Below are 27,482 nucleotides of genomic sequence, written 5' to 3' on the forward strand. Positions count from 1 at the left end.
TGTCAAAAGGAATTTGATGACCTGAAGCAGGCCATGTGCACTGCTCTCATTCTGCAGAGTCCTGACTACTCCAAGAAGTTCATTGTCCAAACAGATGCATCTGAATTGGAGGTAGGGGCTGTACTGTCACAATTGAATGATGAAGGTCAGGATCAGCCAGTAGCTTTCATAAGCAGAAGGCTGACCCCTAGAGGGAAATGTTGGTCAGCCATTGAGAGGGAGGCCTTTGCTGTGGTTTGGGCTCTAAAGAAGTTAAGGCCATACTTATTTGGTACTCACTTCCATGTTCAGACAGACCATAAGCCCCTCTTATGGCTAAAACAAATGAAGGGTGAAGACCCTAAACTACTTAGGCGGTCCATTTCCCTACAGGGGATGGACTTTACAGTGGAACATAGACCTGGGAGTAACCATGCCAATGCAGATGGACTCTCTAGGTATTTCTAATTAGATCATGAAGACTCAAATGGTCAAGGTTAGTTTAATGTCCCTGCGTTTGGGGGGGGGGTTGTGTAGGAGAGTAGGATCTGCTTCACACTGGTACCCCCATTTTTTGCTGGTGTTTCACTGTTTTTCGACCTTAGTCTGGCTGTGGCCCTGCTAATCAGGCCCACAGCCTAGCTGCTTCCTCTCTAAAATGGTTTGCATGTACATTAGGTACATATCTAATTGGATTCTGGAGTACCTTATAAGCCCCTGGTATATGGTATACTATGTACCTAGGGCATAGGTACCTCAGAGCCCTACCAGGGGCTGAAGCATGTATTATGCCACCCCTGGGAAGCACTCCAAAATGGCACAACAGGTCTGCTAATGCAGCCTGGGTAAGGGTGTGCTTGCACCCCTTACTGTGGGATAGGCTACCTATATCACTACCATTACACAGACACATATAAACCTATAGGCCACTCCTATGGCAGGCCTTGACAATCCTGAAGGCAGAGTGCTTGGTTTTATGTGAGAGGGTGCCCAAGCATGAGCAGAGCCCCTCTGCAGCTTCCAGAAATCCTTCCTTATAGCTGTTCTGTGATACAGCCATACATATACTCTTAAGTGCATTATAACCTTGCGGTAAATGCTAACTTTGGGATGGCTGCATCAAAACATGTCGTATTTGGTGTCAAACGCTTTGGAATACTACCCCACTCCACCAGTTCTGGCGGCAGGGGTAGCATTCCACCCTTCTAGAGGGAAAGACATGTTCACCCTGGTCAAACCCGGTAGGACTTTCCTGAGCCCTGGCATCACAAAATTGATGCCTCTGCCACAGACACAGGTCTGGCCTGCTGCTGCTGACTGAAACTCCGTCAGGGGAGGCCTGGACAATAGGTTTCCTGTCGATGGGAGGTGTAACCACCTCCCTAGACAGGCAGATGTGTACTGGGGCTGGGCGGGAGCACTCTCTGGTGCTTTGAAGTCCTGCACTGGGGGCACGTTTGCTGTCCCTGTGCATAGCCCAGTTCAAACCGGTTGCAAGGGCTACCTGCCCCTGCTCTTGTGCGAAACTGGACAAAGGAAATGTGTGTAACCACCCCTCTTTCCAAGCCCACCCATAGGTGTGGCCTTAGAGTTAGTCCATCCCCTAAACTTGGTATAAGTATAGGAATCCAGTCCCTAGGACTTTAGATTACCCTGGACGAAACTCTGCAACATATCTCCTGGACCTTCGAAGATCTATCCTGACTAGAAGACTAAAGAAATCTCCCTTGGGGTCAAGGAGTGACTCCCCTGCTTGGCAGGCACCAAAGAAGCAACTGACCAGTCTGCATCACTGAAGTTCCCACCAGACGCCGAAGTCTTTGCATCACCAGAGGTGGATTTTCAGACTTCCTCGAGGCTACCCTGAGTCCACAGCAAAGCTGAGGCCCGTGGCTATCGTGGGTGATGTGGAACTGTGACCCCTGGACACCGTGAACTTTTGCAGCAACACTATATTCCTGGTCCTCCTTGAAGCTATGCTTTGGGCTCCGAGTAGCCCAAGCCTTGTGCACCTCCTGCACCGAAGGTTTTTGGCCTCCACTCCACGAGTGACCCGTCGGCCAGCTTCAAGTTCGACCGCTCAAGGCTCCTTCATGATCACTATTCCGTTGGCTAGCAGGTCCCCACAAAGGCAACTCCTTTTCTGATTCGGCATTCCTGGTTGCTCCAGATGTGTCCTGACTTACCCTTGCTGGGTGAGTCCCTCAGACCTTGCTGGTCTGCACCGCAGTCCTTTCTCTGAATTCCAGTGACTTGTCGTTGCCAAAGCTTGTTGGGTCCATTCTGGTCGCCGATACAGCAGCACTCGACAGACTTTGTGGCACAGCTCGAATCTGGCTCACGGACTTTGTCGATGCCTCCTGGACCTCGTGGCTGAAGAGTCAAGACACCCATCAACTCACCTGAAGCATCCGACATCTGTGGGCATTGGTCAATCCTGCCCTTGGTCACTGGCTAGTGACCCAGACTCTGTCCCCTCTGCTTTCAGGTTCCTTCCATTCTAGATCCAGGCTTGGATCTCTTCTGACACTTCTGCTCTTCACAGCAGCAGCAGTTCTTTGCAGGCTTCCATTGAAATCGACAATGCAACCCAACACCAAAAAGACACCTATGCACCTGGCTTCCCTGGTTGAGGTAACTTGAGTACTCCGTGCTCCTGTGGATGCTAGCCCTAGAACTTCTTAAGTCCAAAAGGGTTTGGTCCTGAGTCGATTCTAAGTGTCCCTAATCTTTAAATTTCCAACCGCGACATTGCCCATAGAAGCTAACGGGAACCCGTGGTTGTGTTTACACACTGCATACAGTCCTCGTGGGTCCCCTGTGTCACTACCTTGGGTGGTTCCTTGGGGTCCCAGCGATTCTACAGGCTCTAGGCCTAGTGTCTGTTCAAGTTGTGGTTCATATACCACTTTTAGGTCTCGCCAGACCCAGCGCATGCGCTGGTCTGGCGAGACTTATTGAGAGGGCTCCAAAAAGTGCTACCAGGCCAGCCTAGAGCTACAGTGCATGTGCGCGGGCGCGCGCACCGCGCTTTACCGCGATTACTTTCACTTTCGCGGCCGCACGGCCGCTTGGCATAGCCAATAGGTCTCGCTTTTGGGACCTTATAAGTATTTAGTTATGCAACTGTTGCATGGCTAAACACTTATAACGTCCCAAAGGCGAGACCTATTGGCTATGCCAATGCTTGTTTGGTATATGGTTTGGTACGCCCTTAGGGCCCAAACGTGTATTTGTGCTATTACTGATAATTGCTAACTTGTAAACAAAGTACTTCGAACTCCAGTCTCATAAAGAGACTAGAGGGGTGTGTTCTATCTTAAATACATATATTTATAATATATACCTGGTGTGGTTGTCTTTCATTTGATCATTCAAGAGGTTATAGACTGGTAAAACAAGCTGCTTTACATTCCTTCAAGACTTAGCCTGAAGGCTGCTCTCCATAGCTACTACTAGGATAGCTTTCAATAAAGGTTGTCTTTAACCATTCACTATAAGGGGTTGTTTGGACTGATACAAGGTGCCCACTAACTAGAACTATTGGACAGCATATATCAGGCCACCGTCTCACAAGGACTATTCCCACATCTTTAATATCCACACCATGACTTTTCATGGTGCCAACAATACTGACTGTTAAGCTACTGTACTGAAGGAAAATGGGGAGAGGTAGAGGGAGGGTTTGTCTTGGATGATTGTGTTTTTTTCTATTTAAATTGCCTAAACTATGCTGCTTGCCCCATGGTTGTAGGAGGAAAGTTGTGCTCAGTAACCCATCAGTTTTTCCAAGCATGGCTGGCCCTTTGGATTGTAGGCAACTTGCTGTGTACTTTCTAGATCTAGCTGAAATAAACAGAATTGTTCCATAAAATGTAAGATAAAAACTAGATCCTAAAGGAATAAAGCACCAACCACAGACATCTAGTGAAAAAATGGGTCTATTGATTTGCAAGTGGGCCTGCGCTCAGCTCAGCCCCCCCATCCTGCCACTGATGGCCCATCCATGCACACCTAGTCTCTCTATTGTGTGGCTGACAGGGAAGAATATATACGAAGACTAACTGCCAATTACATGCATTATTATGTCCCAGGAACAGGCAGCAGGCAACAAGTAGTTAGGATAGGAGAATACCAACTTTCTAAAAGTGGAATTTTTTTAATTTTAACCAGTCGCCAGGTCTACAAGAATCAATTAAATCATCAATTTTCAACCTGTCCCCACGGAACCTCACTAGAGTGCATGAACGTATACTTGGGAAGGGGCTGTCTTTTGTGCCTGCTAGACACACAAACTTGTACAGCTAAAAACAGAGGCAATAGAATTATTTTGCAAAATACTTTTAAAAGCATTCTTTCTCAATCATGATTATCATCTGGGAGATGACTCTTCAGGACTCCGAAATAAATCTACCTTCTGCCCTACCCCTAACTAGATCTCAAAAGAGGTACTTACGTTTGAGCAGGCGGTCTTCTCAGCCATCAACCAATTGGAAAATAAAAAAGAGTTTTAAAAAAACAATTTGCCAAAAGACCAGTTAGCAGCTTTAAGAAACCTACAAAAGGATGACACTATAGCCATTAAACAAGCAGACAAAGGGGGTACGGAAGCCATTGTGTCCAAAGAAGTTTACAAAAAGGAAGGCTATAGACAGATTCTTCATCAAGAGTTCTATCGAAAGACCTTAATAGATGCCACAAAATACATCCATGATGAGATCTCTGCGATCCTTCAGGAAGCCTTTGAGAATGGATATGTTGGTCCAAAAAAGTGCAAATTCCTCAAGAAAATGAATCCTCGTACTCATCTGATATATTTCCTTCTCAAAATACATAAGGATTAAAGATCTCCCCCGGGACGACCCACAGTCTAGGGTTTTGATTTGGTGCTTGAACCCATCACACAATATGTTGAATTTTTTTTAACCTCTAATCTAGCAAGTTCCATCATACCTTAGAGACACAATGGATCTTATTAACAAAATTGAAGGTTTGGAGATCAATCCTGAAACACAATGGCTGGTTATCTTTGATGTGGTTTTGCTTTACACTCAGATCTCCCAGGATGATGGTCTCCAAGCCTTAGAAATATGTCTGGAAACAAGACCAAGACTGCATCATGCCCCAACTGGATGTATCGTCAATTTAGCACAGTTGGCCTTAGAGAGGAGTTTTTTTCTTCCAAATCAAAGGCACTGCGATAGTCTGTTCTTTTGCTCCAGAGCTGGTGATATGGTTCATGACCCAATTTGAAGAAAGATTTGTTTAAAACAATAACCCCTTTTGGTGATCAAGTCACAAAATGGAATCCCTTGACCAATTCCAAATTTGGCTCAACAATAGATCCCCTGACATCAAGTTTAGCATGAGCAACAGTAAGAAGTCAATCGTGTTTTTGGACTTCGAAATTTTAAACACATAAGGGCAGTTAATAACAACACTGCATAGAAAACCAACAGACCACAATAAACCCTTGCATTATTCAAGCTGTCACCCATGAAGCCTGAGAGACAATTTGCGGGCATTTTCTATAGATTCAACGCAACTTCTTATGCAAGGAAGACTATTTACACCATAAAAACATTCTATTTTATAAACTAAAAGAACAGGCTTTCCTCAGACACTACAGAAGAACTCAATGAAAAGAGCCTTGTTCACCCCTTGTGAAAGCCTTCTAGAGACGAAAGGCAAATAAGCATTTGATTTGGCACTTAATATCAAAGTTGAATAGTTCCTTTGGGCGCCCCTTGTTCTCTCTCAGAAAAAACACCAGCATTGGAAAACAGGTAATATGTGCATTCATCCCTCCAGCTTCAGTGAAAAGCAACCTATGACAACTTTGGAATCTTACCTCCCTGAAGGTGCATCACAAGCGTGTAACCAAACTACAGAGTGTTCAGTTTTCCATATAACAACATTAATTGACAACATGATTTTTTTTCCAACCGCAAGACGAAGAATGCTGTAGGGAATTGTCTGCCCATGTAAAAAAATCTATTTTAGAAAAAAAAAATCAGGAAGTCAATCAAAGACTCATCCAACATGAATCAGGGATTCACCGAAAAGTCATCACAGCACCATTGGTCAACTATTTCATGGAAAAACAACATACGGTAAAAGATTTTAATTGGACAGTCTTAGCAGCCGTCCAACTGGGCCCAAGTGGTGACACAAAAAGAGGTATACTTAATTCTACAATTCAATATAGTAACAGGTGGGAAAAATGAGATGACAGAGTTACAGGATCTCTAATACATACAAGGGAGCAAAAGAAGCTGAAACCACACGTTTCAAAACAATGTCTCTTATTTTTCGAAGGACAAATTCCACAATGCCCGATGAATAGCCTTTTATCTAAAGAAGGTCATGATAGGATAGCAAGGATTGTTGAAAAATGAACTTACTTCGACCACCTGTTTTGTTTGGGATGACCTCGGCCACCTGGCTGTTTTTGCTGATGTGGTATGACCGATTCTCCAATATAAGCATGGGCTCTAAAGGGAGACAAATAAGTTAAAACCACACTTTTTCACGTTTGCCAAATAATTGTCTCATTGTGGTCTAACTACAACACCCATAATGCCCTACTAAAAGCTTTTAATTTAAAGAAGCTCATGATAGCAAGGATGATTGAAAAAGGTACTTTATTGACCACCTTTTTGACTGGGGTGGCCTCAGTGACCTGGATGTATAAAGCTTTAGCTTATGTCGCATGACCTGAACTAACGAACAGGAGTCCAGGAATGTAGTGAACGTAAGTTAAGAACCGACCTACCTGGAGGGTTCAATGTAAAAGGCTAATTAAAGGTTGGGCAAGTACCCACCAATCAAAAACAAGCAGCAGACTCGTCGAAAGAAGTTAAAAAGCGGAAGCTAATGAACCGCTTGTAATGGCTTGAGGACGCGAACAGCCGCCATACCCTCGCTGAAGCACTGCTCGAATATACCTGGAAATAAACAAGCGCACGAAAATACTGGGTATTTCATTGTTACTGCCAGCGAACTGCCACTGGGTTGAGGACATTTGTGACCAGAAAATAAAGCAAAAGCTTATGCAATCTGTGATGTTAAAAGACGCGTGTTTAAACGCCGGCTGCGGCCTTCCCAAATTGTTTTAAGCAGTAACGAGGTGACTTGTATCTCACTTCCATTACAACAACCCACTTTGTTTGGCATCACGAGATTCCCCGGTTATTAACGCCGTTTGCCAACTGTCTCTCCCGACGCACACAGCGCTTTCGTTCTTACATTTGTTCATTGCTTTAATATTGCAAGAAGCCATAGCGCCTAACAGATGCATTCTTTCACAGTAATACTGCAGTTATTTACTAGTCTCTATTCACTCGGCTTAAGCAAATGATCTATGGTTCCCGAGTTGATACAAAGTATCATTCACCTGCTATGCATCTTCGCCTGCATGACACTATGCAGCTGTGCACTCGCCCGCCACACGTCAAGCTTAACAAGCATTGGCATAGCCAATAGGTCTCGCTGTTGCGACCTTTTAAGTATTTAGTTATGCAGCACAATATCCTTGGTGCATCAACATCAGCTGTTGCACGGCTAAACACTTATAAGGTCCCAAAGGCGAGACCTATTGTCTATGCCAATGCTTGTTTGTTATGGTTGGCGATTTTATCTGAATAGCCTATTTTTAATGAAGTTAGATGTGAATGTATGCATTTTCAGAAAGTTTATCAGTATGAGTCTTTGTCAAAGACGTCTGCCTCGCGTATTGATTGAAATGTCATACTTTTGAAATGTCACCTGTTGCGATTACTGATCCATGCACAGCATGCCACTGAGCGTTCCTAGCCTTGTGTCCTCAAATTGCAAATGTCTAGTTATTTCTTTAGAGCTTCAGGCATTAGTCCGTTTTGATTTTATTTTTAAATTTTGACAGATAGGTTGATGTGCTTAGGATCACACCACGTGTCACATGTAGAACTCAGGTTGAGAAGCCTGGTCTCCTGGATCTATAATCATCTTTATATCACCAGACTACACCCCCTCCTTTGCTGGAAGCTTCCCAGGTTGTTTTCTACCAGCACAGAATCCCTTCTAATGAAGGCCTGGAACAGACAAGGGTAATTTGTTTACTGAGATTCTTTGCCCGTCGCCACCTTGGCATGGCCCTCCTGGCCACAGACTGGCACACTGTATCAGGGATGTCACGTCTGCATTACCATCCAAACCAAGAAAAAAATGAAACTCTCTTAAAGCTGCATGCCAATGCGCTGTAACTTGTACAATACCCCTACCCAAGGCAGAAGCCAATTCTTGGTAACTGACCATAAAACTGGCGTCACATGAGGCTGAAGTCTGCAAGCCCCAGGTTTGATTTGGCTAGCCCAGATCAGGAACATGGCTAGAGAACGCCAAACTAGCTTTGAAACGATAATATTTAAATTAATCTGCTCTCGTGCTGTAGAAGGAACTAACCACATGTTACAAACGTATTCACAGCGACCTTCATAAACAGCAGAGCTATCTCTCTCTACGATCGCATCTTCTAGGGTCAGGTCAGAGATCTCTCAGCCTTATTGAGGCCGTACATATACTATTAATGTATTTCTTATGCCACATAACTACCCTTCAGATTACACTGATGTGGCAAGCGAATGTAGAGGAATCCAGACCACAAAGACCTTCGAGGCCCTGGCAAAGAGTTGAGATAGCTCACATAATCCAGCATCTTCTATGTCTTTTTCTAACTCTAACTAATTAAAAGGGTCCGGAAATGCTGCTATCGGTGTTAGTGCACAGTGTCACTTTCCAGTTGCTCGTTGCTGTGTTTAGACATTAACCCTGTTCACCTAATGCAAATGAGGTGAAACATTTGCCCCAGAAATGTTAACATTGTGAAAAAAACCCACAAAATAGTGAAGTAATACTGCCAGAAATGTATTTGCTGCATAAATTTCGCGCTTCTTGCCTCATAATTTTGTCTCTCTCTACCATATAATTCGAGGGACTGTGCATTATTTGCCACCAAATGCAGCAGTTACAGCTAGCTCTACAAAGTAACTCCAGGCTCAGCAGAGTTGCAAGTCCGCTAGCAAAGCACTTCAAAGCCTTGTCCGGGGTAGTGCTTTGTAAATCTACAACATAATACGGTAGCGAAAAGGATGAAGGTGAACCTGCAGCTAATGCGAGGCTGTACATTTATGAGGAAAGTGTCAGATATGTGGAAACCTGGCGCTACACAATGTCAATTGCCAGATCTAATGGTAGCCCTTCTGGAGGGAAGAAAGGAATGCTCACACCTCGTTCAGCCAACTTCCACCAGTCCATCGCCCCTGTATGGTATTTTCGAGATAAGAAAGCCCGGCTTCTTTGTGCACGCCGAGCAGCTGATGTGTTTTCAAGAGCCCTGTACAGCTGCTCCCAGCCTGCAAGGCTTTACCTGCCAGTCTGGCCATGTGTGGCTAGGATCCCGCCTCCGGGTCTCAGGCAGGAGCAGGGATGTGAAAAACGGACTCCTGAACTGCTCTGGAAATTACAGTCACAAAAGAAACGCCTTAACATGCGAAAGCACCAAGTGGGACCAAAAAAACAACAAGCATTGGCCGCGCGGCAGTAAAAGTAACGCCGCGCGGCAAAAAAAGTGAAAGTGATCGCGATCAAACATCAAAGCGGCCATGCCGCCACTAAAGTGAAAGTAATCGCGGTAAAACTGGCGCGCGCGCCCGCGCACATGCACTGTAGCTCTAGGCTGGCCTGGTAGCACTTTTTGGAGCCCTCTCAATAAGTCTCGCCAGACCAGCGCATGCGCTGGGTCAGGGGAGACCTAATAACAGGTGGGAAAAATGAGATGACAGAGTTACAGGATCTCTAATACATACAAGGGAGCAAAAGAAGCTGAAACCACACGTTTCAAAACAATGTCTCTTATTTTTTGAAGGACAAATTCCACAATGCCCGATGAATAGCCTTTTATCTAAAGAAGGTCATGATAGGATAGCAAGGATTGTTGAAAAATGAACTTACTTCGACCACCTGTTTTGTTTGGGATGACCTCGGCCACCTGGCTGTTTTTGCTGATGTGGTATGACCGATTCTCCAATATAAGCATGGGCTCTAAAGGGAGACAAATAAGTTAAAACCACACTTTTTCACGTTTGCCAAATAATTGTCTCATTGTGGTCTAACTACAACACCCATAATGCCCTACTAAAAGCTTTTAATTTAAAGAAGCTCATGATAGCAAGGATGATTGAAAAAGGTACTTTATTGACCACCTTTTTGACTGGGGTGGCCTCAGTGACCTGGATGTATAAAGCTTTAGCTTATGTCGCATGACCTGAACTAACGAACAGGAGTCCAGGAATGTAGTGAACGTAAGTTAAGAACCGACCTACCTGGAGGGTTCAATGTAAAAGGCTAATTAAAGGTTGGGCAAGTACCCACCAATCAAAAACAAGCAGCAGACTCGTCGAAAGAAGTTAAAAAGCGGAAGCTAATGAACCGCTTGTAATGGCTTGAGGACGCGAACAGCCGCCATACCCTCGCTGAAGCACTGCTCGAATATACCTGGAAATAAACAAGCGCACGAAAATACTGGGTATTTCATTGTTACTGCCAGCGAACTGCCACTGGGTTGAGGACATTTGTGACCAGAAAATAAAGCAAAAGCTTATGCAATCTGTGATGTTAAAAGACGCGTGTTTAAACGCCGGCTGCGGCCTTCCCAAATTGTTTTAAGCAGTAACGAGGTGACTTGTATCTCACTTCCATTACAACAACCCACTTTGTTTGGCATCACGAGATTCCCCGGTTATTAACGCCGTTTGCCAACTGTCTCTCCCGACGCACACAGCGCTTTCGTTCTTACATTTGTTCATTGCTTTAATATTGCAAGAAGCCATAGCGCCTAACAGATGCATTCTTTCACAGTAATACTGCAGTTATTTACTAGTCTCTATTCACTCGGCTTAAGCAAATGATCTATGGTTCCCGAGTTGATACAAAGTATCATTCACCTGCTATGCATCTTCGCCTGCATGACACTATGCAGCTGTGCACTCGCCCGCCACACGTCAAGCTTAAAAACTGAAGCATTTTCTGTTTTTCAAGAGGTATCTCGCAAAGATGAAACCGAGCAGCTTTTCACCATAACAAAATCAGCAAGCTACGAAGTTTGTCAAGGAATAAGAAACAATGGTGGTACCTTGACAAACTCAAAAAACGTGAGTAGTCAGCCACTATCAAAGTTTGTTTTCCTATATAGATCAAATGCTATTTGCAAATTTAAATAACCGTTCGGTAGTGTTGTTTTTTGTTTCACTCAACACCAAAAGAATTGTCGATACAAGTAAGTAACTTTGGATAAACAATAATTGTAATTTTCTTTGATGAGGGGTCCTTTTTCAAGCTATTTGCCCACCACATTTAAGGCAGTTTAACAGTTGCTCACAAAGCTCCCCCCCCCCCCTTCTCTTTTTCAAAGTGGAATTGGTCCTAAGGAGAAGCCTAAATTGTGGAGTTCGAGACCCGTCAACACTTTTCGAACCATGGGGCATATCAACAAGGGCTTTATCTCTGCTTTTTTTACTTTAAAAGCCAAAAAAGGAGAGATAAAACTAGCGCCCTATCAACAACAGGGTGCTAACATGCAAATTTGCATGTTAGCACCCTTTTACTCTACGCTTCCCCTTGCATCTCTAATGAGATGCAAAGGGGGCGTTCCAGAGTAAAATAATAGGAGAAATGTCGCTAAGCGACATTTCTCCTATTATCAAGAATGTCGCTAACCCTGTTAGAGACAAAAAAAGCAGCGCTAACCGCGGTTAACGCTGCTTTTTTACGTCTGGTATTTTTCTGACTTAGCCATGATATCCTATGGAAGGAGGATATCATGGCTAAGTTTGCCTGTCCCTATCAACAAGGTAACGTGAGATTATCGCTGGGTTTCCAGCGATAATCTCACGTTAGCCTGTTAGCGTGAGGATTTTTATCGCTATTGAGATAAGCGTTGCTAATAGCACGCTATCTCAGAGATAAAAATTCACGCTAGCCGGCGATAATTATCCTAGCGCTAAGTGCGCTTGGAGATAATTATCGCCGGTTGTTGTTGATATGCCCCCAAGAGAGTTGGTTGAGTGATATGGGAACACAGGGAATCTGTATGAAAATCTTGGACCATGTAGTAGGCCTATTTAAAAGCAGCACTCCAACCCCTAGGTTCGGTTCATTGCAGGAGTGTGGACAAATGGGACCGTTGTACATTACTTCTCCATGATTTGAATTGGAGAACTGGAACACCAACTTTTGTTATGAATTTACAGATGATGTTTTTTATGTTAAAGAAAATTCTTTCTAATTTTTTTTATCTTGAAATCTTTTGTCTTTTAACCTCACCCCATTTCATGCTTAGAATATGGTGATGTATGCACTTCTAAAGTTGTGGTGGCTTTAAAAAGCTTGTTCGTTTAACATTCACAATTGGTTGAATTCTCCAATGCATATGATGTGTTGGATAAAATGTTTTAATAATTTGATGAAAAAATATAAGATGGAAAAAAAAATGTGATCCTGATAATTGAATTTGGGACCACAATGATCAATCAAATGTGTTGCTGACTGATATCATTAATGGTTATATTTGTTGCATTTCAATTCACAGCGGCCTAACCCTACTGACACATCTGCCCAACCCATTTGTTATTATATTATTTATAACTTTCTAAAAGTGGCAATTTCAAAATTGTAACTTAAAATCTGACTTTACCATTAAAAATAATTAAAATTACAATTTCTCAGACACCAAATACCTGTTCCTAATCAAAAGTTAGCACTTATTAAATGTAAGAAGGCAACTCAATGTTATCCTATGGGAAAGGTAGGCCTTATAGTAGTGAAAAACAAATGTAGGAGTTTTTCACTACCAGGACATGTAAAACCTAAAAGTACATGTCCAATCACAATGCACTCTGCCATGCGGATTATCTTGTCCCTACCTTAGGGGTGACTTATATGCAATAAAATGGAGGCATAAGGCTTGGGAAGAGGGTGTTTTTGCCTAATCAAATTAGCAGTTTGAACCTGCATACAGGCTACAGTGGCAGGCCTGGGACATGTTTTAAGCAGCTACTTAAGTGGGTGGCACAATACGTGCTGTAGGCCTACCAGTAGAATTTAATTGTTAAATGGGTATATGATATACCACTTTACTATGGACTTATAAGTAAATTAAATAAGCCATGCAGGTGTTAGCTAATTTTATGATATTTTAAGGAGTGAACATGCACTTTATAACTGGTTAGCATCAGTAAAGTGCACAGAGATCTAATACAACAAAAACACAATTCAAGGAAATAGGAGGGTGAATGAAAAAGGTTTTGGGGAAGACCATCCTACGGCTGACAGGTCTAAAAACATCCATTTTTAGGTCTCGCGAGCCAAAGGCTCGAAGAGACATTTTATATGTGGGATTTTCAAAGTGCTACCCACAGTCTTTTGGCTGGCCTAAACCTTGAGTGCACGAGATCACATGCACGTTCACAGCTGCTCCTCTGCTAATTGCATTCCCCCCTCCCTTCTCACCCAGCCCTTTGATGCTCTGCTCGATTACTTTCACTTTCGCCGCTTTGACCCTTGCATTCCCCCCTCCCTTCTCACCCAGCCCTTTGATGCTCTGCTCCCATCTCCCTCCTCCCTGGGCGTGAAGGGAGACAGAGACATCCTCCTTAATTGCTGTTTCCCCTCTGAGCCGAGAACACATCGGGTCCTGTGGACACGTTATTGATCAGCTCCGAACTCCGATACATTGCTCTCAAGTGACCGTCTGTCAGAGGAAACAAGCAGCAGGCACTTAAATGACCTATGGGGCCCCAATAATGCTAAACACTACGAAAATCAGATAGAAATCTGTACAAACCGACACGAGTCACATGCCATGTGTTTGGGTGTCGGTGTGCTCTCGTGAGCACTGCCCATCAAGTCGTGCCACCCTGCAGCGTTTAATAGCACACATTATGACAAAGCTCTGAGCATACACCCCGCTCCCTCCTCATCTTTCGCCAGCTTCACCTCTTTCACTCCTCCTCTGCCTTTATCCGTTCTCCCTGCTATCAGCAACCCGTGAAATACCTTCCTCTTTTACACCCTTCCTTTTCTCACCGCTACATCTTTCTTTGCATTCATAGCTCTCCGTGTTCCCTCCCTCTCCATCTCGCTAAAAACACCTACTCCTCTCTGCCTCTCGCCCTGCTTTAACCGGCTCATTCTCACACTTTCCTGGCCGCATACTTACCACGTGTTCTCCCTCTGACAACACTAATTACACTGGCGTTCCTGCCGGCACGCGTGGGTTCTTCTTTACGAGTGACCAGGATCACACCGTGCCAATGCATGCTGGCCCCAGAGCTCTCCAATCACCGGTATCTCTGTTGTTTTCTGTGTCCACTCGTGCACGCGGACCTCCAGCCATAACTCTCGCATGGCCAAAGTTTAAAACACTGCATCTGCTGCCAGGGGCGCTATTACATACACACTTTAAGGGGGGCTATTTTAAACTAGGTGGGGGGGTTGGGGCTATCTTCAGTACCTATGCCAATGTTTGCTTGTTAGCGTTTCTTTCATTAAGCACATCTACGGATCCCGCAAGTGCCTTGTTCCTGAAATGGCGTTGGGGATAAGCGCACAGGCACTGGTTGCTGCTTCAGTTGATAAACTGGTGGCGTGTGAACCAGAGAACTGCCCCATGCACATTGAGACGTAAGATGCACGATGACGCATCTTGTCTGGAGGCACGGGGAAGAGAGTAATTCTGACAAATGGCTGCTGTAGTTTGAGTTTGAAATGCATGTTTCGAGTAATCCGTATCAGCAATATTCTGAAACCCTCACTTTCACGCTTTTACACGCGTTGGTAAATATCTCTTGGGAAATATATGTTCCTGAAAAAACAGTCGCCAGCGTGTGTGAGTTTTGCTGAAAACGTCGTTTGTTTGAAATGAATTACAGACATTTTTGAAAAATATGAACACAAATACAGCTGTTTCCATGACTTAAGAAAAGGAAGGCGGTTTAAATTAATTTTTCTGCCATGCGACACAATTGCACATCACATAAATCCATGCCACATAATTCTACTATATGCCACACACTTTCACTCCACACCACATAATTCCACACCACGTCACATAATTCCACTCCACATTACTTAATCCCACTCCACACAATTGCACTCCATGTCACACAGTGGCACTCCTCACAATTCCATGTCTCAAAATTTCACTCCATGGCACACAATTGCACGCCATACAATTTCCCACCACACAATTCCATGCCAAATAATTCTGCGCCACTTAAATCCAATCCATGGCATGTAATGCCATTCCACACAATTCAAATCAACATAATTCGGCTCCATGCCACATAATTCCACGGCACGTAATTCCACTCAACACCACACAATTCATTACCATGTCACATAATTCCACTCCATGCTATATGATTTCCACTCCACTCAGTGACACTCCATGTCATCCAATTGCACTCCACATCACACAATTGCATTTCACGCCACACAATTCCACGTTGCACAATTCCACTCCAGTCAACACAATTACACTCCATGCAACACAATTCTGCACCACACAATTCAACTCCATGCCACCTAATTGCACTCCGACCTCATATTTCCAATCCAAGCCACATAATTCCACTCCATGTCGCATAATTCCAATCCTCTCAATGCCGCACAATACCATGCCAAACAATTCCATGCAACACAATTCTTCTCCACATAATTTCACGCCACCTAATTCTACTCTACACCACATAATTCCACTAGTCAATACCCCACAATTCCATGCCACACAATTCAACTCCATGCCACATAATTTCACTCCATGCAACATCACATGACTCCACATCATGCTACATAATTCCACTCCATGAGACATAATTCCACTCCATACCACATAATTCCACATTGTACCACACTGTACCACCTAAATTTAATCTCCCCAAACCAACATAATTTCACACCAAACAATTCCACACCACACAATTCCATGCCAGACCATTCCATGTCACATCTCATAATTCTACTCCACGGAGCATAATTCCACCAGTGGCGGTGCGTCCATTAAGGGCGCTGGGGCGTTGCCCCACAAGCCGCCCGCACCGGCAGCTCCCTCTGCGTCAATCATGTCAGTCACAGTCTCAGCAGACAGCATGAACTCGGACTGCCCACCCCCTTCAGATTCTGAAGGGGGAGGGCGGTCCGACGTCATGCTGCTGAGTGACTGACAATACATGCAGCAGACCAGGGGTGGCGCAGAGCGCACAGCAGGCAGCAGTGCGCATGCTGGGTGAAGGAGGCGAATTTTCGCTCCGTGCCCAGTCATGCGCACTACTGTCTACTGTGGCTGGCGCATGCCCATTAGGAGAGCGAGGGTTGAGCAAAGGCTCAAACCTCGGTCTCCTAATGGGCAGGCGGGCGGTGAGTCACCCTGCTGTAAGCCAATGCTGGCGCTGCTGGAGCAGCGTCACTGCGTCAGTATTGGCTTAGAGCTGCCAACCAGTGCTGTTGCCTGTTCCTAAGTTAGAAGAGGCGCCAACGGGACCCGGCCGAGAAGCAGCGAGGGGCCGCGCGGTCCGGACCTGGTCTGGTAAGCTAAAGTTTAGCTTTCTTTTTTAAATTGTAATCCCCCCACCCCCGGCGGCCTCCTCCCCTCTCCCGCTAGTATTGCGCGAGTAGTACTGAAGTTGTATAGTTCAATATTTTGCTTAATTAAACTTGCAGCCTCCTCGATTAGCCAACTCTTTTTGAGATGTACTTACTACTTGATCAATTTATCACAAAAGTGTTGCATTTTGGTTTGGAGGCAACGAGTAAACACGGCTGCCACAGTATGACTCTTCTAATTACTAAATATGCAAATGGCCAGGTTACTCTAAGAGATAATCTCCTGCTAAAAGCCACTGTAATTTGATACAAACATTTTTAATTAGTAAAACCTTTGGTGACAATGGGTTGTTATGGACACGATGCCTCCCATCAATGGCAGCTTCTTTTAATATGCTCTTTGCTATGCGGCACCACGAGCCGCCGAACCATTATGAACTTTTCCCTCTTTGTTAACTAACAGTGTTTTCTTAGGGCTCAGCGCTGCGGCCATTGTTCTGCTGATAATGAGACGCATCATTGTGGTTTCAAAGGCGTCTTGCATGGCTACAAGACATTCATATTTAAGGTTTTTGAAAATAAGAAACTATTTTAAAAGACGTAAACAAAACAAAAAAAAACAATGCATATAAAGTGTGTTTTGATGGCAGGGCGGGAAGTTTGCAACAGCATTATTGTTTGTAGATTTTTGCGAATAATTTCCGCAAAGCTCTACGAAATTAGGAGAATTATAAAGGCATCTTCTAAAGAAGAGAGTTCACGTTGCTTGGCTATACATTATGTTATGCACCTCCTGCTGGCCGCTGCAGGGACGTCTTTTGATGTATTACTTCGAAAGAGTACCTTTGCAATGACTCGGGAGATTAATAGTTTGAAAATTGTGGCATAAAGAAATGTATCACATGGCCCAATAAATGAAACGAAATCAGGAAAAATGTTTGAAACATAAGCACCCTGTTTTGAAAGTTGCTTTATGCCTTCTCATGTATACACTCACGTGGTATATTGTCAGTCTTTAAAATCTGAAGGCAATTAACTGTTATCCGTTCTCTACTTTGTTAGTTAAAAGGTGTATTCGTTGCTGCTATCTCTACTAACATTCGCGATTTCCAGGACTTTTATCATTAAAGTTTTCGAGGAATTTGTACAAAATATTCAGTTCTAAACACATAGAATATGTTTCTTAACAACTTAAGATCTGTCATCCAAGTAATGTACATGGTAACAGTTAAGGATAATTGGATTTCACCGGCAAGACATACTGCTGTTTGCCAGAGGATCGATCCCTGGCCTGGCAGCTGCTGTGTGTGCAGCTTATTGGAAGAGGTGCCGGTCTCCTCAGAGTTGTGCACACCAACATGATTTAAACTGGATTGTGGCCACCTAGCGGGATCTCCGCGCTGTGGCGAAACGTGAAAACCTATGCTGACTTGAGGGCGAAGAACTGGGCAGTGCTAGAAAAGCGCTAACTACATAAAAAAAGAAAATTAATTAAAATATTAGACAGAAGGGACAGCTCTGTAGTTTCCTTGGGCATCTGTAGTAGTTGTACAGAGATTGGTGGGTGCTTGGCTAACTTTCAAACCCTGTGTCTTCAGTTGTTATGTTATGCTGTGTTACGTTACGTTATCTATATTAGGTGACGTTACTTTACAGGTATCACTTTTGCCTCTGGTGCAACCTTTCATTCCTGAGCTCCATTATGCGCTGCTGTAAACTGGAAGTGTCCGGTATGCAGATCGAATGGTATTTTCAGATGGGTCTAATTGGAACAAGAAGTGGGTTCTGTTCTGTTATGCTGTGTCACTTTACGTCACGGTATCTATCATACCTTACATTACCGATCTCACTTTTGCCACTGGTGCAACCTCTTTCGTATTCCTGAACTCCATTATGCGCCACTGTAAGCCTGGGTGTCTGCTATGCAGATGGGATGTTATTTTCAGATGGGTCGAATTGGCACAAGAAGTGGGTTTACTTGGCAAAGAAGGCGTAGGTGATATTTTTGTAAATGAAGACTAGACTGAAGCTATTTGTGGTGGGGTGTCAGCTCTTCACAGAGATGATACGTGATGCAGCAGGAAGCAAGTTGCAAACTGTGATGTTTTGCACCGTTTTCAAGGAAGAGAAAACAAATCTTTTTGCTTCAAAATGATTTTAAGGAGCATTATTTAGAATAACGCTAGCATTGCAAACAGGCAGGCTGTACATGCTTCATATACAGGCCCGCTCTAGGATTTTTCCTTTGAGAGGGTCGTAATTGTTGCATGTATCATGCAAGGACAAGAACAAGTGGTTGTCTGACCAGTACAAACCACGGCAAGAATGATGTGCGTGTGTGTGTATGTGAAGTGGGCTGCTTATCTGTCATTAAAACAAGAAACTGCAGTTTGCCATAACCTGTAGCAGAATTTTTCAAAGCCATTCACCAAATCACGCTTGAAGCTCAGCAGTCGAAACACAACGGGAAAGTACTTAACAGCCTTTCATTTTCTCATTTCGCTTGTTATGAAGAAAATAGCTGATCTATTGCAGCCTACCCCGGTAGGTTTTTCGCTCGCCTCAGTATCACGATAACTTCCCGCCTCACCACTTTCAAATGTCACCAGCCGCCACTGAATTCCACTCCTTGCCACCTAATTCTATGCCACACCACTTGATTTCACACCATGTCACATAATTCCACTTCACGCCACTGAATTCCTCTCCACACAATTGCACACCACGTCACATAATTGTAGTTCACGCCACACAGTAACATATCTATCTCAGTGAATGCAAAATAATTCCACTCCACATAATTCCATGCCACATAAAGTGCTCTCCACTTCTCATAAATCCACACCACATAATTCCATTCCATGGCACACAATTCCATGCCACATAATTCCATACCACACCCCATAATTCCACACCACATCACATAATTCCACTCCACCCCCATACTTCCTCTCCGCAGAATTGCACTCCATGTCACACAATTGCATACCACGCCACACAATTCCATGTCTCACAATTTCCCTCAACACCCCACAATTCTAGGCCACACCACACAAATCCACACCAATTAATTCCATGCCATACCACATAATTCCACTCCATGGCATGTAATTCCATGCCACATAATTCCACTCCACTATTAATGAATCCACTCAATAACATAATTCCACTAAGAGGCACATAATTCAACTCCACCACATAATTTCATTCCATGCCACATATCTCCATTCCATGACACATACTTCCATTCCTCTCAACACAATTCCATGCCACACAATTCCATGCCACACAATTCCACTCCACACAATTCCACACCACACCATATAATCCTACTCCACGCCATGCCAACTAATTCCACACCACATCCCTTAATTCCACACCATGCCACATAATTTAACTCCAGGTAACATAATTCATTTCCATACAATTGCAGTCTATGCTACACCACGCCAATCAATTCCACATCTCACAATTCAGCTCCATGCCACACAGTTCCAAGCCACTCAACATACTTTCATGCCACATAATTTCACCCCACACATCATAATTTCACTCTGCATATTTCCACTCTACTTGACACCACGTAATTCTACTCCCCTCTACATTTGCAGAACAAGCATTTGCAATGCAATAGGTCTCGCATTTACGCAAGTTTGAGCTATTCACATTACAAATAACAATGCCTTTTATTTTTGTTTTCTTTTTTAAAACTTAAATAAAAGGCAGTGTCATTTACAATGCCAATAGCTTAAACTCGCGTAAATACGAGACCTATTGCATTGCAAATGCTTGTTTAACCTTGTCTACGGTGTAAAAGAGGCGACCGATGTGTGGTAAATTTTAATTACCTGTACTATTTTTTTATGCGGTAAAAGTCTAGTAAGAATAACTCAGAAAAATAAGAGGCAGAATCCGTGGTATTTGAGGTTATAAAAGGGAATTTATTCCTTACAAAGGAATGATGGTTCGAACCAGGCAATCGAGTTCCGTCACCACGAAGGTTCAGGAAGGGATCAGCAATACATTGACATGTTAGCATATTTATATTAAAGTGCATTACAGTAAAGACATATGCAGAAGGCGTGACAGCTGATAAGAATATACATACGTAATGAAAAAGGCGTTACAATAGGCGTGCATAGAGGCGTATACTAAAAACGTCATTATGATGATGACACAAGTGGGTGGATCCATAAGAGAATCCTGCAAAGTCAGCGGAAATACATGGCAGAGATGCGCGCGCAGCCGCATGACGTGTGATTGACGTGTAACTAGAGGGTGAAGGGAACTTGACATTTAGCCCTACGTGAGGAGACAGAAGTCTGGGGTGTCAGGACAACCTAGTCCTAAATCATATCTAATATTTTGTGTTTAAGGAACTATATTATCTGGAAAGAAAGGTCTTCTCGGACAGATCCTATTCTATACTGACTGCTAGTGCGTGTACAAGCGTCTAAGTGTCTACATGAGATGCGAGGGGGCATGGGCCTACCATGGTAACGAAAGTCATGAACTACTTGCATGGAGACAGTAAGGCCGGGCCCTTTGCTCTGCAGCTGGGGGGATGTTTACCTAAGCTACTAGACAGGAATGCATTTCTTGAAGAGCGGAGCAGATAACTTGAAGGCTGAATACAGTTTTGGCAGGCAACAGGCCGGGCTAAGCACCGTTAGCTGCGCAGGAAGTAAGACAAAGTTCATGGATACAGATGCAGGTCCAGGCTGGAGCATTCAGAGGCAGAAGCAGAAAAAGCTCGATGGCAGAATTCAGGGCCTACATTGCCAGAGCTGGAAAACGTGAAAAGTATACCATATGAAGACGGTGGCAAGGCATACTTAGGAACGGAATATCTGACCCATTCATGGCAGATCTGAAAGAGGACATATTAACGTTGGACACAATTGTATTTGCGTCTTCATAGCTTGAAGTGGAGGGAACATACATGTACTTGTAGCATGTACATGGAGCCGTTGGGGTCTAGATAGGGGACACAATTGACCATAAAAATTCATATTTCCTCATTCCCTCCTTGTCCCCTACGGACCCTCATGAAATATCGATCTTCAGGAATCCATCAATCTGTTCATGTAACATCATCTGCTCTTCTTTCTTCTTCCGGGATCTTGAATGAAAACGTGAACGAGGAATACACGATGTGGCACACAGGCCGCAAATCGCTGGTCCACATTGTAGACACAGGCAACAACTGAATACTATGAGAAGGCCAATACCTAGGAAGGATAGGACTTTCCATCCCCAGGCTGACAATATGCTCCAGAACCAACCGGACCATGTCCAGGTGCCTGGATTCTGATGTATCTGGCTTGCAATCTTATGAAGACGAGTTATGGCTTTATATACGGATGGCGCGTTTTCTGGGATGAAAACACAGCAACTTGATCCGATGACCCTACAGGCTCCGCCCCTATCGGCTAGGATGAGGTCAAGGACAAGACGATTTTGGAGAACAACAATCCGCATCGCAGACTGCTCCTCTGTTAAGTTGCCTAGGGCAGAGGTAGTTTCATTCACTACTGCTTCAAGGGTTCTGGTTAATCTACGTATCAGTTTACTATTTGAGACAACACCTATGTAAGGAAAGAGACCTTTATTGAAGTCTGTATATTGTTCCCATGCTGTTTCGGTGTAGTCAACAATCGGGATATCTCTCTGGGGTCTATGGTGTACTAGATTGGTATTTCTATGATAATCAGGAGGGGCTAGGAAAACAGGTGGCAAAAGGAATGCAATGTAACAGGTACCATCCCAGTCTGGAGGTAGACGTATATATGCGGTATGACCACATATGAAGTAGGAATGACGGGAAGCTCTAAATGTAGACTTGCCTTTATCACTGAATTCGATCACAGTAGTACATTTACTATGACCCAGGTGTACTGAACCATTCTTTCTTACACAGAATTCACCTTTGACGGGTAATACGGACATAGCAGGCAAGACAAGTGTAGCTTCAGATTCGACATTTAGAATCATGCAGTTAAGTGTAAAATTACCTAATCCATATACTTCATTTTCTAGGTTAGTTCCTGTTCTTTTGGGAAGTCCCTCCTTGTTAGGGTAACAGGCTTTAAGCAAAACTAAGTTCAGGTTTCCCCATACCCAGTTGCTCTGGTAAACTACAATGTTTGAATCTAAAGAGTTAATCAAACTAAACCATGCTCCACAGGAACCATTGTGTGTGAATGGGTACGGAAAGAGAGGCAGAACTCCTTTGTATTTCTGATAGGGAGGGAGTCGGCCACATATCCAACAATTGGTAGCATTGCTGGTCTGATGGGAATGATGTAACATACTAATAAATGTGTTGTTGCGCAGCGCAAATCTGTAGGATAACTCATGTGGAGGTAGTTCACTAAAAGAATGTTCGGCAGTAACATTGTAAGCACGCTTGAAAATAGGATAGTACATGTGTAACAGTATACTTGCAGCAATAATAAAAAGACTTAGAAAAAACATAATCAACAATGTCACTATACAGTGACTATGAAGTGATTTACAGTATGCATGTTTCTTGAGCTGTTTCTGTCTATTTTTCTCTCTAATTCGGTCTAGAGGATACATGTCAAAGACTTAATTCAACCGATTCACCTTGGAGAGGACTTAAACAATCGAATTGTCTGACTTGCTAGACCTTAGTTTCAGTTTATAGTTTTGAGATTCGGTCGGTTCAACCAGGGGGAGTTTTGAATCAGTCTCTGGAAGGGGGCAGGGCTGAGAGTTCAGTTCAGACGGTAGTCCATGAAATTTCTTGATATGACTCGAGTGTAACCAACCCTTGCGACCCTCGACCTTCACTGCTGTCCTCGTCGTTAGAAGAACCAGCTTGGGTTGTTGCCAACGAGGCTCCAGCGGGCTCCTCCTGTCGAAGTTTCTCACGAGAACTAGATCTCCAGGAACCACTTCATGGGGCTTTACCTCGGTGTTGTCGGGAAAGGCTGCAGCTACCTGTGAACGGCAAGATTGTAGTGCAGACATCAAGGAAGCAAGGTAATCTGTCAGCATATTACAATCAACATCAGTGATTTTACGAGGTATAGGCGTCCCCCACATATTTGGTGGCCTACCGAAGACCACCTCGTACGGGGATAGCCCTGTGCGAGAATGTGCTACCATTCTCATGTAAAATAGTGCAACTGGTAAGGCTACTATCCAGTCGACGCCTTTCTCTCTACATATTTTAGAAAGTCGTATTTTCAGGGTCTGATTATGACGTTCCACGAGACCTGCTGCCTCGGGATGTCGGACACAGTGGAATTTCCATTGATAGCCTAACAAGAGTGAAATGTGTTTCATTAGCTCGGATGAGAACGGCTGGCCATTATCTGAATACACGATACAGGGCAAACCATACCGTGGGAAGAATTCACGAACTAATTGTTTGGCAGTAGTCGGGGCAGTGTAATCTGAGACGGGATATGCCTCTGTCCAACGGGAAAGAGTGCATACAACTACGAGGACGTATTTGAATCCTCAACATCGTTCCATCTGGATATAATCCATCTGGAGGACTTCAAAAGGGTGATCGGGAGGTTGAAATCCACCCTGTTCTACAGGTACGCCTTTACCTGGATTGAACTGACAACATATCATACAAGTTCGGACTTTCTGTTTGGCTGCAGCTCGTAAGTGTTTGTTGAACCAAATGTGTTGAATACTGTCTAACATAGCTTTTTCTCCTAGATGTGCTGGACTATGTATTGTGTTAATGATAACTTGAACAATTGAGTCGGGGAGAAACCATATAGATTTTCCCTTCGTCATCCATCCCTGATCTGTTTGGATCCCTCCTAATTCAATCCATTTCTTTATTTCTTCTGGCGTAGCATGTGTCTGTATGTCAATTACATCAAGGGCGGGATCCTTAACTGTCATGCAGTGTGTCGGCGTCGGAACTATTGTCTTTGTCAAGTCAGTTGCATGAGTCCGATTCTGTGCTGTTTGCTTAGCTGTTCGGTCTGCTAGATCGTTACCCTGGGAAATAATATCGGTGACTTTTGTATGGGCTTTGCACTTCATGATAGATATTGAAGTAGGTAGATGTATTGCATCTAACAGAGCTTGAATGAGGGGACCGTGTTGAATGTTGGCACCGTGAGAAGTCAAATAACCTCTCTCTCGCCAAAGGACTCCGAAGTCGTGTACAACTCCGAAAGCATAACGTGAATCTGTGTATATGTTAACTTTTCTATTCTTTTTTTTTTTTTTTTTTTTTTTTTTTTGAAACCGTTTATTACATGTTAAAAAGGGTTACAAGTATGGGCCTACAACCATCCGGCCGGCCGCTAGAGTGGCAGAAGCATATGACATACCTACAGTAAGAGTCTCTTGGCGGCGCAGATCGGTAAAGCAGGAGATATCAATAGCGCAGGCCACATAACTCCAAGCCCACAATACGGTTTCCTTTTTTCAAAACAGAACAACACAAAAAAACCACACCCGCAAGGCAACCCGCCATCCAAAGTGACGGCACGTGCTCCTTAAGTGGGGGATCCCAACCAGCAGCCAAACTGTGAAGAGGGGAAGGGGAATAAATCAGGGACAGGGGAACCACATGCCCGCGGCTGGGGGAGGGGGTCGGCTAGGGGGACGGAGCTGGTGAGGCGGCCGGTAGCAGTGGCGGCTCACAAATACCCCCGCGATAGGCGTTCCAGGGGCCCCAGATTTTCACCCACGCCCCAGGCTTACCCCTCGCCACATACACTACCTTTTCACGAAACATACACCAATCCATATGTTCTTTCCAGGCCAACACCGCTGGGGGCCACCGGGATCCCCACAATTGAGCAATGTCGCGCTTAGCTATCATGTATCCCAGAGTCACCCACCGCGTCTGCGGGACCGAATAGTCATTTGGTTCCCACACATTCAGCAAGCATCTCCTCGCTTCAGGCAACAGCGCAACACGCGTCACCACACGCAGGACCTCATGCACACCACGCCAGAATCGCTCCACCTGTGGGCATTCCCACAGAATATGCATGAAAGTTGCCAAGGCACCACAGCCACGCTTACACAATCCGTCACCAACAAAGCCCATACGTAGAAGCCTTGGCCCCGTCACGTAAACCCGGTGGAGGATCTTAAGCTGGACGAAGCGAAGGCGAGCCGGGATGGCCACCTCCTTCGGAGAGGCCACCGCGGAAATCCAGTCCTCGTCGTCCAGTTCCAGCCCGTCGGCAACCCAGGCCTCGCGGAGACTAGTCAGCAGGCACGATCTGTCGTTGATCAGTTTTTTATATATAAGGGAGATCGTGCTGTCTGGGACATGGCCATCCAGCACTCTGTCCTCCAGGGGGGAAGACTCCGGAATGGACGCGACATCCGGGAAGACGGAGCCCAGCGCGTGGCGGACTTGTAAGTACCGAAAGTACTCACTGCCTTGCAGCTGAAACTCCGTCTGCAGCGTCTCGAAAGTTTTGAATCCCCCCCTCGTCCAGAGATCTCCCACTGTGCTGATTCCGATCGTGTCCCACTTCTCGAAGCCCTTCGATGTCCACAGGGAGCCCAACCTCTCAGACGCATATAGCGGTGACGCCCGGGTCAAACGGTCCTTCCACCCCATAGCTGCATTAGCCGCGTGCCATACACGCACCATGACACGCGTCGGTCCCGTCAGACGGGAGTCGGGCGCGCCAGAGTAGAGCGCTCGATTGTAATCGCCACCGGGCAGGAGCATCTTGTCCATTTCAAATGCCGGGTTCAGGGCGGGCCCGTAAAGGCCATGATTAATCGCAGCTAGCTGGGAGGCCCAGTAATACCGTTTAATGTCCGGGAGGGCGACCCCCCCATCGTACCACGGAAGCGTCAATTTAGCCAGAGCAATACGCGGCCTCCCGTCCCAGAACAGGCGCCGCTGCAGGCCCTCCACCTCACGGAAGTAGCGCGCCGGAACCAAGTCCATAGTGTTCTGAAGCGCATACAGAAAGCGCAGCAAGGACATCATCTTAAACAAGGCCGCTCGGCCAAGCGGCGAAAGCGGAAGACGCCGCCAGCGCGCAACGTCCTCCCGCAAGCGTTGGAGGGGGGGTAGTAAGTTCCGCTCGTAGCGGGCCTCCGGGTCAAGAGTAATATATATACCCAGGTACCGGAACCCCTGGGAGGCAATCTGGATCGGGCAGTCCCGTGGTAGGGCCGGAGCCTCCCCGGAGAGCACATACACGCAGGATTTCGCCCAGTTGATGACAAGGCCTGAGTTACGACCGAAGGAGCGCAAAACATCAACCAGGACAATCAGCGAGTTACGCGGGGAGGCGAGATACAAAAGGATATCATCGGCGTAGAGGGACACACGGTCCTCATGCTCGGGGGTCCAGCGGAGACCACGGATGGAGGGGTGCCACCGCAGCCACTCCGCCAAGGGCTCCAAGGCCAATGCAAACAGGAGCGGTGACAAGGGGCAACCCTGACGCGTGCCCCGCCCCAGCGCGAAGGGGGCCGAGACTCGCCCATTCACCACCACCTGCGCCAATGGGCCCGAATACAACAATTTGACCCAGCTAATGAATCCCGGTCCAAATCCAAATTTCGCCAGCATCGCCCAGATGTATGGCCATTTAAGCATGTCAAACGCCATGGTGGCATCTAAGGACGCCAAGATGGCCGGCTCCCGCACAAACGGGACACGCGCGAGCACCCCATGCAAGCGTCGCAGATTAAGAGCCGTGTTGCGATGGGGTATAAAGCCAGATTGGTCTTGGTGGACCAAATCGCCCACCACGCCAACCAGCCGGTTGGCCAGTACCTTGGCGAGGATTTTGGGCTCCGCGTTCAAGAGCGAGATAGGCCTATAGGATGTAACCCGCTCACGGGGTCTCCCCTCCTTGTGGATCACCACGATTGTGGCC

General features: G+C 45.2%; 1 protein-coding gene across 1 annotated transcript in view; it reads right to left on the bottom strand.

Moving 5' to 3' along the window:
- LOC146854995 (uncharacterized) overlaps positions 1 to 27,482 on the bottom strand; it is a 279,224-nt gene that overhangs the window by 56,858 nt on the left and 194,884 nt on the right. The window contains exons 2-3 of the mRNA XM_085650549.1: positions 9,970 to 10,059; positions 6,384 to 6,473 (exon numbers count right to left, since the gene is read on the bottom strand). Of these exons, the coding sequence (XP_085506675.1) occupies positions 6,384 to 6,473; positions 9,970 to 10,059 (180 nt within the window). The remainder of the gene's footprint in view (positions 1 to 6,383; positions 6,474 to 9,969; positions 10,060 to 27,482) is intronic.

Source organism: Triturus cristatus, chromosome 4_1 (genome assembly GCF_964204655.1).
Source record: "Triturus cristatus chromosome 4_1, aTriCri1.1, whole genome shotgun sequence".
In the NCBI taxonomy this organism is placed as follows: Eukaryota; Metazoa; Chordata; class Amphibia; order Caudata; family Salamandridae; genus Triturus; species Triturus cristatus.